This window comes from Coregonus lavaretus (assembly GCF_964263955.1).
Source record: "Coregonus lavaretus genome assembly, chromosome: 1".
Taxonomy (NCBI): domain Eukaryota; kingdom Metazoa; phylum Chordata; class Actinopteri; order Salmoniformes; family Salmonidae; genus Coregonus; species Coregonus lavaretus.
Window position 1 is genome coordinate 50,518,964 of NC_139988.1, and position 14,846 is coordinate 50,533,809.

Below are 14,846 nucleotides of genomic sequence, written 5' to 3' on the forward strand. Positions count from 1 at the left end.
GGACCGTCTTACTATAAAACATTTTACCACTGTACATAGTCCAGGCCTAGTAGTCTATTGCAATGTATAGAGTACCCTGGATGTAAGACTAATTGAAGTTGCATTTGTGTGTGTGTGTGTGTGTGTGTGTGTGTGTGTATTGTGCAAGAGTGCAGCTGTAGCAATATGTGATTGAAAGTTTATTGTGCTTACCACTGTCTCTTCCTGTCCACCATCCCACTTCACTGTAGGTGCAAGCCTTGCAATATGTACTGGGATGGATGAGGAAGAGCAGAACCGCTATGTGGCCCAGCTGAAGGAGGAGTTTGACAGCTGTGACACCACAGGCACTGGTTACCTGGACAAGGAAGAGTTGTCAGCCCTTTGCCACAAGCTATCCCTGGATGCTCACCTTCCCCTACTGTTGGACACCTTGCTAGGACCACACCACTATGCTCGGGTATGAGACCAGACCACCTTAGTAACTTCTCTCTCTGTTGTGGATTTACCTTAAATTCCCCTTACTTTAAAACATGTAAAGCTCTGACATGTTGTAGTAAATGAGTAGTAGTTGTGTAATAGCGGTGTTATGACACTTTCCTACCTTTTTTATTCACAGTAGTCAAATCAAATTGTATTGTATTGTATTCAAATTCACACACACACAAGACACCCCCGCTATTTACTGGTTGCTAAAATTCTAATAAATGAAATCATCTTAACCAACAATGCAATTCAAGAAATAGAGTTAAGAAAATATTTACTAAATAAACTAAAGTAAAACATTTAATAAAAAGTAACACAATAACAATAACGAGGCTATATACGGGGGTACCGGTACCGAGTCAATGTGCAGGGGTAAAGGTTAGTCGAGGTAATTTATACATGTAGGTAGTGGTAAAGTGACTATGCATAGATAATAAAAAGTGAGTAGTAGCAGTGTAAAAACAAAACAAAGGGGGGGGGGGGGGGGGTCAATGTAAATAGTTCAGGTGGCCATTTGATTAATTGTTCAGCAGTCTTATGGCTTGGGGTAGAAGCTGTTAAGGAGCCTTTTGGACCTAGACTTGGTGCTCCGATACCACTTGCCATGCGGTAGCAGAGAGAGCGGTCTATGACTTGGGTGACTGGAGTCTTTGACAATTTTTGGGGCTTTCCTCTGATACCGCCTAGTATAGAGGTCCTGGATGGCAGGAAGCTTGGCCCCAGTGATGTACTGGGCTGTACGCACTACCCTCTGTAGCGCCTTACGGTCGGATGCCGAGCAGTTGCCATACCAGGCGGTGATGCAACCGGTCAGGATGCTCTCATTGGTGCAGCTGATAACTTTTTGAGGATCTGGGGACCCATGCCAAATCTTTTCAGTCTCCTGATGGGGAAAAGGCGTTGTCGTGCCCTCTTCACAACTTTCTTGGTGTGTTTGGACCATGATAGTTTGTTGTTGATGTGGACACCAAGGAACTTGAAACACTCAACCCACTCCACTACAGCCCGTCGATGTGAATGGTAGCGTGTTCAGCACTCCTTTTACTGTAGTCCACGATCATCTCCTTCGTCTTGCTCACGTTGAGGGAGAGGTTGTTGTCCTGGCACCACACTGCCAGGTCTCTGACCTCCTCCCTATAGGCTGTCACATCGTTGTCGGTGATCAGGCCTACCACCGTTGTTTCGTCAGCATATTAATGATGGTGTTGGAGTCATGCTTGGCCACGCAGTCGTGGGTGAACAGGGAGTACAGGAGGGGACTAAGCACTCACCCCTGAGAGCCCCCCGTGTTGAGGATCAGCATGGCAGATGTGTTGTTGCCTATCCTTACCACCTGGGGGTGGCCCGTCAGGAAGTCCAGGATCCAGTTGCAGAGGGAGGTGTTTAGTCCCAGGGTCCTTAGCTTAGTGATGAGCTTTGTGGGCACTATGGTGTTGAACGCTGAGCTGTAGTCAATGAACAGCATTCTCACATAGGTGTTCCTTTTGTCCAGGTGGGAAAGGGCAGTGTGGAGATTGCGTCATCTGTGGATCTTTTGGGGCGGTATGCGAATTGGTGTGGGTTTATGGTTTCCGGGATTATAGTTTTGATATGAGCCATGACCAGCCTTTCAAAGCACTTTATGGCTACCAACGTGAGTGCTACGGGGCGGTAGTCATTTAGGCAGGTTACCTTCGCTTTCTTGGGCACAAGGACTATGGTGGTCTGCTTGAAACATGTAGATATTACAGACTCGGTCAGGGAGAGGTTGAAAATGTCAGTGAAGACACTTGCCAGTTGGTCAACGCATGCTCTGAGTACATGTCCTGGTAATCCGTCTGGCCCCACGGTGAATGTTGACCTGTTTAAAGGTCTTGCTCACATGGGCTACAGAAAGCATGATCACACAGTCGTCCGTAACAGCTGGTGCTCTCATGCATGCTTCAGTGTTGCTTGCCTTGAAGCAAGCATAAAAGGCATTTAGCCCGTCTGGTAGGCTCGTGTCACTGGGCAGCTCGCAGCTGGGTTACCCTTTGTATTCATGTCTCACAATGGTGAAATTGTTAAAAGGTTTACAAAACTATTCTAATAAATGCACTAGTTGGACAATGGATGAAGATACTCCAAACGTATTGCATTTTAAAAATCAATCAGATATTGACTGAATTATAGCACATAAAACAAATAATGAATGGAGTTCAGGTATTTTGGTGGGAATTCAGGTATTCAATTTACTGTAAAATTTCACTTTTCTTATAATGCACTCATAGTGCCTTCGAAAAGTATTCAGACCCCTTCACTTTTTCCACATTTTGTTACGTTACAGCCATATTCTAAAATGGATTTAAGCAATTGTTTTACTCATCAATCAACACACAATACCCCATAATGACAAAGCGAAAACAGGTTTTTAGACATTTTTGCAAATGTATTAAAAATACAAAACAGAAATACCTTATTTACATACCTTTGCTATGAGACTCGAAGTTGAGCTCAGGTGCATCATGTTTCCATTGATCATCCTTGAGATGTTTTTACAACTTGATTGGAGTCCACCTGTGGTAAATTCAATTGATTTGACATGATTTGGAAATGCACACACCTGTCTATACGGTCCCACAGTTGACAGTGCGTGTCAGAGCAAAAAGTAATCCATGAGGTCAAAGGAATTGTCCGTAAAGCTCCGAGACAGGATTGTGTCGAGGCACAGATCTGGGGAAGGGTACCAAAAAATGTCTGCAGCATTGAAGGTCCCCAAGAACACCGTGGCCTCCATCATTCTTGAATGGAAGAAGTTTGGAATCACCAAGGCTCTTTCTAGAGCTGGCCGCCCGGCCAAACTGAGCAATTGGGGGAGAAGGCCTTTGGTCAGGGAGGTGACCAAGAGCCCGATGGTCTCTCTGACAGAGCTCCAGAGTTCCTCTGTGGAGATGGGAGAACCTTCCAGAAGGACAACCCTCTCTGCAGCACTCCACCAATCAGACCTTTATGGTAGAATGGCCAGATGGAAGCCACTCCTCAGTAAAAGGCACATGAAAGCCTGCTTGGAGTTAGCCAAAAGGCACCTAAAGGTCTCTCAAACCATGAGAAACAAGATTCTCTGGTCTGATGAAACCAATATGTTTTTTTCCCCCTCATCAATCTACACACTATCCCATAATGACAAAGCAAAAACTGGTTTTTAGACATTTGCTGCACAGCTATTTTCAGGTCTCTCCAGAGATGTTCGATCAGGTTCAAGTCCGGGCTCTGGCTGGGCCACTCAAGGACATTCAGAGACTTGTCCCGAAGCCACTCCTGCGTTGTCTTGGCTGTGTGCTTAGGGTCGCTGTCCTGTTGGAAGGTGAACCTTTGCCCCAGTCTGAGGCCCTAAGCGCTCTGGAGCAGGTTTTCATCAAGGATCTCTCTGTACTTTGCTCCATTCATCTTTCCCTTGATCCTGACTAGTCTCCCAGTCCCTGCCACTGAAAAACATCCCCACAGCATGATGCTGCCACCACCATGCTTCACCATAGGGATGGTGCCAGGTTTCCTCCAGATGTGACGCTTTGCATTCAGGCCAAAGAGTTCAATCTTGGTTTCATCAGACCAGAGAATCTTGTTTCTCATGGTCTGAGAGTCTTTAGGTGCCTTTTGGCAAACTCCAAGCGGGCGTCATGTGCTTTACTGAGGAGTGGCTTCCGTCTGGCCAATCTACCATAAAGGTCTGATTAGTGGAGTGCTGCAGAGATGGTTGTCCTTCTGGAAGGTTCTCCCATCTCCACAGAGGACCTCTAGAAGTCTGTCAGAGTGACCTATTTGGTTCTTGGTCACCTCCCTGACCAAGGCCCTTCTACCCCGATTGCTCAGTTTGGCCGGGCGGCCAGCTCTAGGAAAAGTCTTTGTGGTTCCAAACTTCTTCCATTTGTTAATGATGGAGGCCACTGTATTCCTGGGGACCTTCAATGCTGCAGAAATGTTTTGGTACCCTTCCCCAGATCTCTGCCTCGACACAATCCCGGCTCGAAGCCCTACGGACAATTCCTTTGACCTCATGGCTTGGTTTTTGCTCTGACATGCACTGTCAACTGTGGGACCTTATATAGACAGGTGTGTGCCTTTCCAAATCATGTCCAATCAATTGAATTTACCACAGGTGGACTCCAGTCAAGTTGTAGAAACATGTCACGGATGATCAATGGAAACAGGATGCACCTGAGCTCAATTTCGAGTCTCATAGCAAAGGGTCTGAATACTTAGGTAAATAAGGTATTTATGTTTTTTATTTGTAATACATTTGCTAAAATAAAAATAAATACATTTTTGTTTTGTCATTATGGGGTACTGTGCGTAGATTGATTTTCATTTATTTAATCAATTTTAGTATAAGGCTGTAACTTAACAAAGTGGAAAAAGTCAAGGGGTCTGAATACTTTCCAATGTGCTATATTGTTTGCGAGATCAGACATAATATCACTATAATCAGTGTTCAATTTCAGAAGTTTCTCTTGTAAACATTTCAAATGAGGCCTCCTGTAGCTCAGTTGGTAGAGCATGGCACTTGCAACGCCAGGGTTGTGGGTTCGTTTCCCACGGGGGGCCAGTAAGTCGCTCTGGATAAGAGCGTCTGCTAAATGACAAAAATGTCAAATGTATTTTTCAATTGCACAAAAAATGAACACAGACAAAAATAATAAGTTATTTATTCTCTTTCTTGTGATGTAATCACTGACAAAGCGTTCTAATAGATGCAACGTTAATCCAATGTATTCCATTGAGCCCGTTTCAGCCATAACCAGAGTGTTTGACAGGTCATTACAAACATTTTCGCGGTTTTTGTTAACGGGGAAAACGAATGGAACAAGCAAGAGCCGCCAGAGTAAAATGAAAGCAATCAATCCTGCGAGATTGAAGTGACCAGTGGATTATGGCCCTCAAACACAGGAAATAGATGGATAAAAGGGACAGAACATCAGGTGGGCGGGGCATGTGCTAATAGTGTACACAATTAATTCACTTTCCCTTTTTGTTATGCAGGTGAATTTTGAGGAGTTCAAAGAAGGCTTTGTAGCTGTGCTATCACGCTCTCTGGACTTCAGCACCTCTGAAGAGGAGAGCAGCTACCTGGAGCCAGGTAAAACACGCATGCTGGGGAGGTGGGGCTTTACGTCTGGCTTTCATTGATTACATGTCTGTGCAAACAGATTTGATTGTTTATGTACCCAAGCAGTTCAGATTGCTGTTTTTCCATGTCTACTGGCCCCATGTGGTGAATAAGATGGGTTTATTCATAAGATTCAAGGTGCGAATTACGGGGGAGCCAGGGGGGGCTCAGCTCCCCTTAATGAGAGGTTAGCTCCCCTAAATGCAACAAAAGTCTATCTTTGGAGCGTCTCTAAATAATGCAAATGTAACTATCGTAATATATTTACCACTACATTTTAAACAACTCAATATTAGGGGATGGTGTTCCTTAATTTGGTATACTCAGTGTATTTAGCTTTAGTATTTTCTATCAATATTTGTTTTCTTTCCTGGATCAGCTGATGATGGCTGACAATATCACTAGACAACTAGCCTACAGCTAGACACCAATGTTCATCCAATCCATCTAACAAGTGGTGTCTCTCTTGTCGTGATGTGTGTTTTGTCAGAAAAATGCATTGAAAGTATAGGGAGCGATACTTTTTCGTTACCATGACTGGCAATCAGAGTTTACCCACCTATTTTACCACTACATCACTGGCTACCAGAATGCCTATTTGAAGTTCATGGTAATACACATTGTAGCCTAGTCTAGTATGTTGACCGCGTGTGTGTGACCATTCCGTTTTTTCCCGGGACAGTTTCAGCCCCATTTCAGGTGTCCCAGCTTTTCAGGCTACAAAAAAATTACAATTTGTCAGCAAGACGTGTCAATTAATGTAGGCCTAATCAATGGCAATCGCTGAATGTCATTAGGCACACTTTTTTGTGTGTGTTTTGTAACTGTCTATTTCCATTCATCAAATGGCGCGAGTATAGGCTACATGCAGTTTGGATGCTGGAATTATTTTGGAGTGGACGAACATGCACAGGTAGCCAGCCTACTGTTTGAAGTGATTTGTTTGACAATCAGATGAAAATATCATGAGTGGTTGTGTTCATACCAAATGAAAAGGTAATTAATTTTTTCCATTTTAAATGACATCTTTATTATTAGGCCCATAAAATTAAATTGTGCACGCAAGCGTGTGCACTCAATAGAGACCACCCCGAATGTCATGGTGTAATTTGCACTCTGATAAGATTGATCGTTTTAAGTAAACATTGTATCCTTGTGGGTAAACGTCTGCTTTTATTTAAGATAACGACAATCCTTGGGGCCATTTCACATTTTCAAAACGCGCTGATGCTGGAGCCATTGTAGTCTGCCTTAGTTAGTATGACCTCATCAAAAGCAATCTAAATCATTATTTAGACTCGTGGTAATTCATTTTGTATATTCTGGTTGTTTGTTGCCCAGGGTGGATTGACCGTGAGATCACCTGAATGAGGACTTCTACAGTAAATTATGACAATACTAATAGAGGCATCAAAGGGATAGGCTATATTTAGTATCTTCCCTCCCTAAGGAAATGCAGTTGATCCAGTTAATAATCTCTGTCCTGATTAGCCCCAGGATGGATTTTATTCTGAAACAAATACAGATTAAAATATATAACACTTTCTGTACCTTTAACAAATCCAAACTCAGTTAAGATATCATTTATTGTACAGCCATTCATTTTATATGATTTCTGAACTTGATTTGACTACACATTGGTATGTGTTCTTGTATTTTGAAATGTGTTTCTTGAGTTTAGGGGATTGCAGTAGGAGGATCTAGGAGGGCACCAGAGTTCCCTCCTCATTCCCAGAATGTTACAGTATGATAAAGTTTATTGGCAAGTTAGTTTATGGGAACTGATGACCACTGTCCTTTTGAAATGCCCTTTTTTAACTATGCCTCCACTATAGTTTCTCCCGTGTTACTTTGTAACTAAACATTTACAAGCTTTTGTGAGAATATGTTTATATTAGTAATTGTGGGCAGACAAAATGCCCAGCTGGTCTAAAATGTTTTTTCTTTAGTACTGATACAGTTGATACAAGAAGTGATACTACTTTAATTGATACAGTTACATATCGCGATATTATCTTTGGAAGATATTATATCTGGAAAATATTAAATAGATACTTTGACTCCAAGTATCGATTTTGTAAAAAATGTATATACTTTTTTTTTGCTAGGTAGCGTTAGCTAGCGCTAGTTGGCTGTTTCATTTAGTTTATTAGGATCTCCATTAGCTACTGCACATGCAGCAGCTACTCTTCCTGGCGTCCACATAAAACATTCAAATAGTACAGAACCGTTATAGACAAGGACATAAAAAGAATAGATGGATAGATATCATTAAAAAATGTATGTCTTAGAAAGACACCAGGAGACATACTATTTACACACTTTTTATACATATTCATATTCTTATATACAGTTAAATTAGATCTTTAGAAAGAGGCGCTGTGATACAATATGTTTTTTTAATGTTCTTTTTAAAGCTAAACTTGTTTTTTGCCTGAGTAACCTCTTGTGGCAGAGCATTCCACGATGACATGGCTCTTTATACATAACTGATCGACGCATTAAATCTGTTTTTGGTTTGGGTACAGTGAAGAAACCCATAGTGGCGTGTCTGGTGGGGTATGTCTGTTTTGAAGTGTATACAAATAGATTATACAAGTGGTTAGGCATTTTCAACACACAAATGTTTAGTTAGGCTGTACCTGCTCCAAAACTCCGGTATTTTTCATCCTATAGCTTGTTCTCCATCTTCTTTTTAAATAGTGAGCCAACATGTTTTTCAGCACTTTTATTTCCATGACTGATCAAAATACAATTTATCATGCTCTCTCTTGTCTCTCTGCAGCAGACATCTAGTGAGCAATATGTTTGGAACATTAAATCGTAATAAAATCGCTGTATCGAATCACAATACATATAGAATCGTGAGAATCGCAATACATATCGTATCGGCACCTAAGTGTTGTGCGGACAGCCCAGTACATCACTGGGGTTGAGCTCCCTGCCATCCAGGACCTCTATATAAAGGAAGGCCCGGAAAATTGTTAAAGGCTCCATCCACCCAAGCCATAGGCTGTTCTCTCTGCTTCTCCATGGCAAGTGGTACCGGAGCAACAAGTCTGACACCATGAGTCTCCTGAACAGCTTCTATCCCCAAGCCATAAGACTGCTAAAAAGCTAACAAAATGGCTTCATGGATTGACCCTTTTTTAATTTAATTTTTTATCTTTGAATTGACTATGCACACTCAAAGGACTCTACACACTCACTCACATATATTCACACTGACACTCCAACACACATTTGCTCACACACACATAACACGCACACATTCTTACTGACTCTACGCACACACACTCTCATACAGTGCATTTGGAAAGTATTCAGACCCCTTGACTTTTTCCAAATGTTGTTGCGTTCCAGCCTTATTCTAAAATGGATTCAATTGTTTTTTTTCCTCATCAATCTACACACAATACCTCATAATGACAGTGAAAACAGGTTTTCAGAAATTTTTGCAAATGTATTAAAAATAAAAAACATAACTTATTTACATAAGTATTCAGACCTTTTGCTATGAGACTCTGAAATTGAGCTCCGGTGCATCCTGTTTCCATTGATCATCCTTGATGTTTCTACAACTTGAATTGGAGTCCACCTGTGGTAAATTCAATTGATTGGACATTATTTGGAAAGGCACACACCTGTCTATATAAGGTCCCACAGTTGACAGTGCATGTCAGAGCGAAAACCAAGCCATGAGGTCGAGGAATTGTCCGTAGGGCTCCGAGACAGGATTGAGTCGAGGCACAGATCTGGGGAAGGATACCAAAACATTTCTGCAACATTGAAGGTCCCCAAGAACACCGTGACCTCCATCATTCTTAAATAGAAGAAGTTTGGAACCACCAAGACTCTTCCTAGAGCTGGCCGCCCTGCCAAACTGAGCAATCGGGGGAGAAGGACCTTAGTCAGGGAGGTGACCAAGAACCCAATGGTCACTCTGACAGAGCTCCAGAGCTCTGTGGAGATGGGAGAACCATCCAGAAGGACAACCATCTCTTCTGCACTCCACCAATCAGGCCTTTATGGTAGATTGGCCAGACTGAAGCCACTCCTCAGTAAAAGGCACATGACAGCCCGCTTGGAGTTGCCAAAAGGCACCTAAAGGACTCTCAGACCATGAGAAACCAGATCCTCTGGTCTGATGAAACCAAGATTTAACTATTTGGCCTGAATGCCAAGCGTCACATCTGGAGGAAACCTGGCACCATCCCTATGGTGAAGCATGGTGGTGGCAGCATCATGCTGTGGGGATGTTTTTCAGTGGCAGGGACTGGGAGACTAGTCAGGATCAAGGGAAAGATGAATGGAGCAAAGTACAGAGAGATCCTTGATGAAAACCTGCTCCAGAGCGCTTAGGGCCTCAGACTGGGGCAAAGGTTCACCTTCCAACAGGACAGCGACCCTAAGCACACAGCCAAGCAACACAGGAGTGGCTTCGGGACAAGTCTCTGAATGTCCTTGAGTGACCCAGCCAGAGCCTGGACTTGAACCCGATTGAACATCTCTGGAGAGACCTGAAAATATCTGTGCAGTGATGCACCCCATCCAACCTAACAGAGCTTGAAAGGATCTGAAGAGAAGAATGGGAGAAACTCCCCAAATACAGGTGTGCCAAGCTTGTAGCAACATACCCAAGAAGACTCGAGGCTGTAATCACTGCCAAAGGTGCTTCAACAAAGTACTGAGCAAAGGGTCTGAATACTTATGTAAATGTGATATTTTGCTTTGTCATTTATGGGGTATTGTGTGTAGATTGAGGGGGGGGAAACAATTTAATCAGTTTTAGAATAAGGCTGTAATATAACAAAATGTGGAAAAAGTCAACGGTCTGAATACTTTCTGAATGCACTGTACAATCATCAAATACGCTGCTGCTACTTTGTTTATCATATATCCTGATGCCTAGTCACCTATACAGCCTTACAAAGGCAAAACGCAGTAACTACGCCAACAGTGAAACTGAGAAAAATTGCTTTAATATTTTTTTGCTAGCCAGACAAATACAGTATGTTGTAGGTAGATAAGAGATAATGTACTGATGTATAGTGTTATTATATAAAAACATTTTTCGTGATATCCAATTGGTAGTTACGATCTTGTCTCATCGCTGCAACTCCCCAACGGATTCGGGAGAGGCGAAGGTCGAGAGCCATGCGTCCCCCGAAACATGACCCTGCCAAGCCGCACTGCTTCTTGACACACTGCTCGCTTAACCCGGAAGCCAGCCACACCAATTTGTCAGAGGAAACACCATCCAACTGATGACCGTAGTCAGCTTGCAGGCGCACGGCCCGCCACAAGGAGCCGCTAGAGCACGATGAGCCAAGGAAATCTCCCCCCGGCCAAACCCTCCCCTAACCCGGGCGACGCTGGGCCAATTGTGCGCTGTGCCATGGGGCTCCTGGTCACGGCCGGCCATGACACAGCCTGGGATCGAACCCTAGGCTGTAGTGGCGCCTCAGCACTGCGATGCAGTGCCTTATACCGGTGCGCCACTCGGGAGGCCCCGTATAACGTTATTATTTAGTAATTATTTCATGCATATCAACCATGACCACTGATTTGACCTATGCCCCCCAAAATGCAGATACTGCACTCTGCCTTTGTTTGACCTTATACATCTATATGCGTATTGCAAAGTGCAGTATCTAAAAGTGTTTATCCAACTTTCTTGTTGTTTTTCTGTTTAATGAAAGTTTGAGAGTTCTAGCTACATTCCTACTGTATTTAATGGTTTTATGTTTTCATGTTTTTAATGTTTTATTGTAGTAACCCGCAAGTATTTTTTTTGCCATAAGGTAAGAACTATTTCATCATGCAGAATTCTTATACTTGAAAAAAATATAACTTTGTGCAGTATCTACAGTCTAAATGTGTTTATCCAATTTTCCAGTTTTTCTGTTTTGACTTCGTATGGTCATTTATTTCACTTGAGGGGGTCATAGGTCAAATCAGTGGTCATGATATGCATAAATGTATTCAGAATAATATAATACATCATATTTGGCTGGACAGCAAATAAACGTTAAAGCCATTTTTCTCAGTTTCACTGTACATAGTTACTGCTCTTTGCTTTTGTATGGCAGAGCGGGTAACTGCAGTCAAAACACGGTGGAACAAAGCCATAATGCAGTAACTACACTTACTGCTGTTTGCCTTGGTTTTTACTTGGATTTTGTAGTTTTGTACTGTATATAGCTTACTTACTGTCACACCCTGGCTCTGGGACTCTATATGTTGAGCCAGGGTGTGTTCATTCTATGTGTTAGATTTCTATGTTGGTAGTTCTAGTTGTGTTTATTTCTATGTTGGCTAGAGTGACTCCCAATCAGAGGCAACGAGTGTCAGCTGTCGTTGGTTGTCTCTGATTGGGAGCCATATTTAAACTGTCTGTTTTCCCTTTGTGTTTGTGTGTTCTTGTTCCGTGTTGGTCATTGTTACCGTGGACTTCACGAGTCGTTTCTTGTTTTGTTTATTGTTGTCTATGATCACTAAAGATAATAAAGTTTAAACATGTTCGTTCATCACGCTGCGCCTTGGTCTGTTCCCTATGACGATCGTGACACTTTCTCATGTTCTTCTTATTTGTATTTATTTTGTGTTTGTTCTACTTTACTTTATTTAATTTTGTAGTACTACTGATATTGATTACTGCATCGTTGGGAAAGAGCTTGCAAGAAAGGCATTTCACTGTACTTGTGCATGTGACAATAAAACTTGAAATAATATCGTATCATGAGGTCCCTGGCAATTCCCAGCCCTATTCTTTAGACATTCTACTGTAATCTCTCTCTGTCCTTCCCAATCACCCTCTCTTTCCTCTCCTCTCCTGGCGCTCCAGTTGTTCCTGAGGAAGTGAAGCCCAAGTTTGTGAAGGGAACGAAGCGCTACGGCCGGAGGTCCCAGCCGGACAGGCCCGACTCTGAGCTCACAGCTGAGTTGGAGGGCTCTCCTCCTTTCAGGACGGAGCAGGAGGAGCCCTCTCCCGCTGTCGTGAGGAGGGGAAAACTCAGACGCTCTACTTCTCTGGAGAGTGTGGAGGTAAGAGACGTGCTACTCCTCCCTCCCTCTCACCCTCTGCCTGCCTTGTTTATACTGTGGCTGTGCACTCATTTGAGAGTCGATGAGAAAGATTGCTGACTTTTGACTTCTCAAGCTTGGCACAGGGCCTAGTCTAGATCTGACTGTTTGGAGAGAATTTCCCAACTCAGTGCTTCACTTCCATTTCCTTCATATGTGCCCCTTGAATGGTGCATTGTGCTGGTGCTGAGTGAGGTCTGGATCAAATCTCTATGACCTGCAATTTGTTGGCAACCACATATTTCTATGTTTCCACAACATACTTCTCTTCAGACCACTGTATATCTGAGTGAGAGAGTTGAATCTCAGAGGTACTTGGGGTTTTGAGCAGACCACTCCACACTCAGGAAGTGGGATTATATGGAATGTGCTACTGGCAGCCCTCATGGTCCCTGCTCCCGCCCCACACCATCCATCCCTCAGTGTTAGCTTTGGCTCTCTTGCACTCTCTCTCTCTCTCATTGCTTTATTGGCATGAAAAGCATTGCGTAAATATTGCCAAAGCATCAATGTATACATTATACATTGTAATAAAAAAACTCTCTACCAGTCAAGACCTCTACCTAAGGGAGGAGAGCTTTGGACCATCTGATTATACTGTATATTGTATCTTTGCATTGTGTAATATTGTGATTTTTGATCTGCTGACTCAGAGACTGATAATATTGGAATGAGTGGAATCCTCTGGTATGCTGCTGGCTTGGTGCATATATCAGGTACTTAAGGGATCTGATCTTCCATGGCTTTGTCTTTCATTGGTTTCATTAGTCTCATTGCATTTTATTACAAGTCATGGTTGGGGGATGCTGTGTGCTTATCTCAAAACATCATGTCTATTGAAGGCCCATTGATTTGGGCTCTAAATTGTATAACAGTAGAAGACAACTAGTGAAGGAAATGTCATTGTGGTGGCTGACAGGGGTATCTGTCAGTGTTAAAAGTGTTAAAGACTGTGGGAAACTCTGCTGAGAGTGAAAAGTTTGGCGCACTTTGCAGTCAGCCACCGTGTGTGTGTGTGTGTGTGTGTTTTGAGTCTGGAATGAGTAGGTTAATTTGAGGTAAGGGTTGCATAAATCGTCTGGATGGAGATTTTGATTATGAGACTATTCATTTCTCACATTTATCTGAGTTATCATACATAAACTAGCCTACATAATAATTGAAAAGCAATGGTTGACCTCTGTCTGCCGCTGCCTGTGAACACAGTGCTCATTTTAGAAACCCATTCTGTTATCCCAGATTTTCTCTTTTTTCAGTTTGAAATATTTACAGCTTTTATGTAACGCTGCACTGACTCTCTGATAGCTTGTGAGATTACGTCTTTCCAAAGCCTCTCTCTCGTTAAGGCCATAGTGCCAGATAGATCCCTGTGCCATGTTTCTCATTAAGCTCCATCAATAATCTATTTTTAAATAGTTAACATTTCCAGCAGTTTAAGCCTTGGTGGATTTCTTGCTACTGGAAGATAGAGAGGGAACTACTGTATGGCATCCCTGTCGTAGTGTTGGTTACACAGGATAGGTCACAGCAGTTCACTCAGGCAGAACATAGTAACAGTCAACTCCTTGGTAACCGGAATATACAGTTGTCTGGGTGAACTATGTGATTGGAATGGGGGAGGGTGGGATTCATGGGGCTGGGGAGTTGATAGGTCGTTTACCACTTTTGGGCTGAAACACACATTCTTTATGGAAGTATCGTGGTGGAATGTTGCCGTCAGCTACCCCTTGTTATGTAAATAATTGAACTGGCCCTGTTAAATATTTCACACACGCTTATCCCTCTTCACATCACTTCATATGACTTATTTAGTTCATACACATCCTACATTTATATCTACACATCCTTCTACAGCGCAGCGTGCTGTCCGGGTTAAATGCCTGAAGAACCTTTCTCAAGGACATGTTAATATTAGTGTCCCATTTAGCTGGCATGCTTAATTTAGCATCAGTTTCCACTCACCTTTCTTTCACAAATGCAATTTGTTGAGAATTCTGTACATTCTCTCTGTTCAGAAAGAGAATTCATTTTGTCTGGTTACAGCTGGTAGTCAAGAATCGTCAAACTATTGTTGAGATACAGACATAAACATTATGATTTCATCATCCAGCTGAAATGATTGGTTTTGAATGTTTATCCTTTATGTTGAGAGGATTAGTCATGTCTTACCCTT

General features: G+C 42.6%; 1 protein-coding gene across 1 annotated transcript in view; it reads left to right on the plus strand.

The window, feature by feature from the left end:
* Positions 1-256: 256 nt before the first annotated feature.
* Positions 257-14,846, plus strand: part of LOC311130320 (ninein-like protein) — a gene marked incomplete at both ends in the record, with an annotated part of 36,226 nt that continues 21,636 nt past the window's right edge. Inside the window, 3 exons of the mRNA XM_084163052.1 lie at positions 257-439; positions 5,461-5,557; positions 12,435-12,634. Coding sequence (XP_084019178.1) covers positions 257-439; positions 5,461-5,557; positions 12,435-12,634 — 480 coding nt within the window. The remainder of the gene's footprint in view (positions 440-5,460; positions 5,558-12,434; positions 12,635-14,846) is intronic.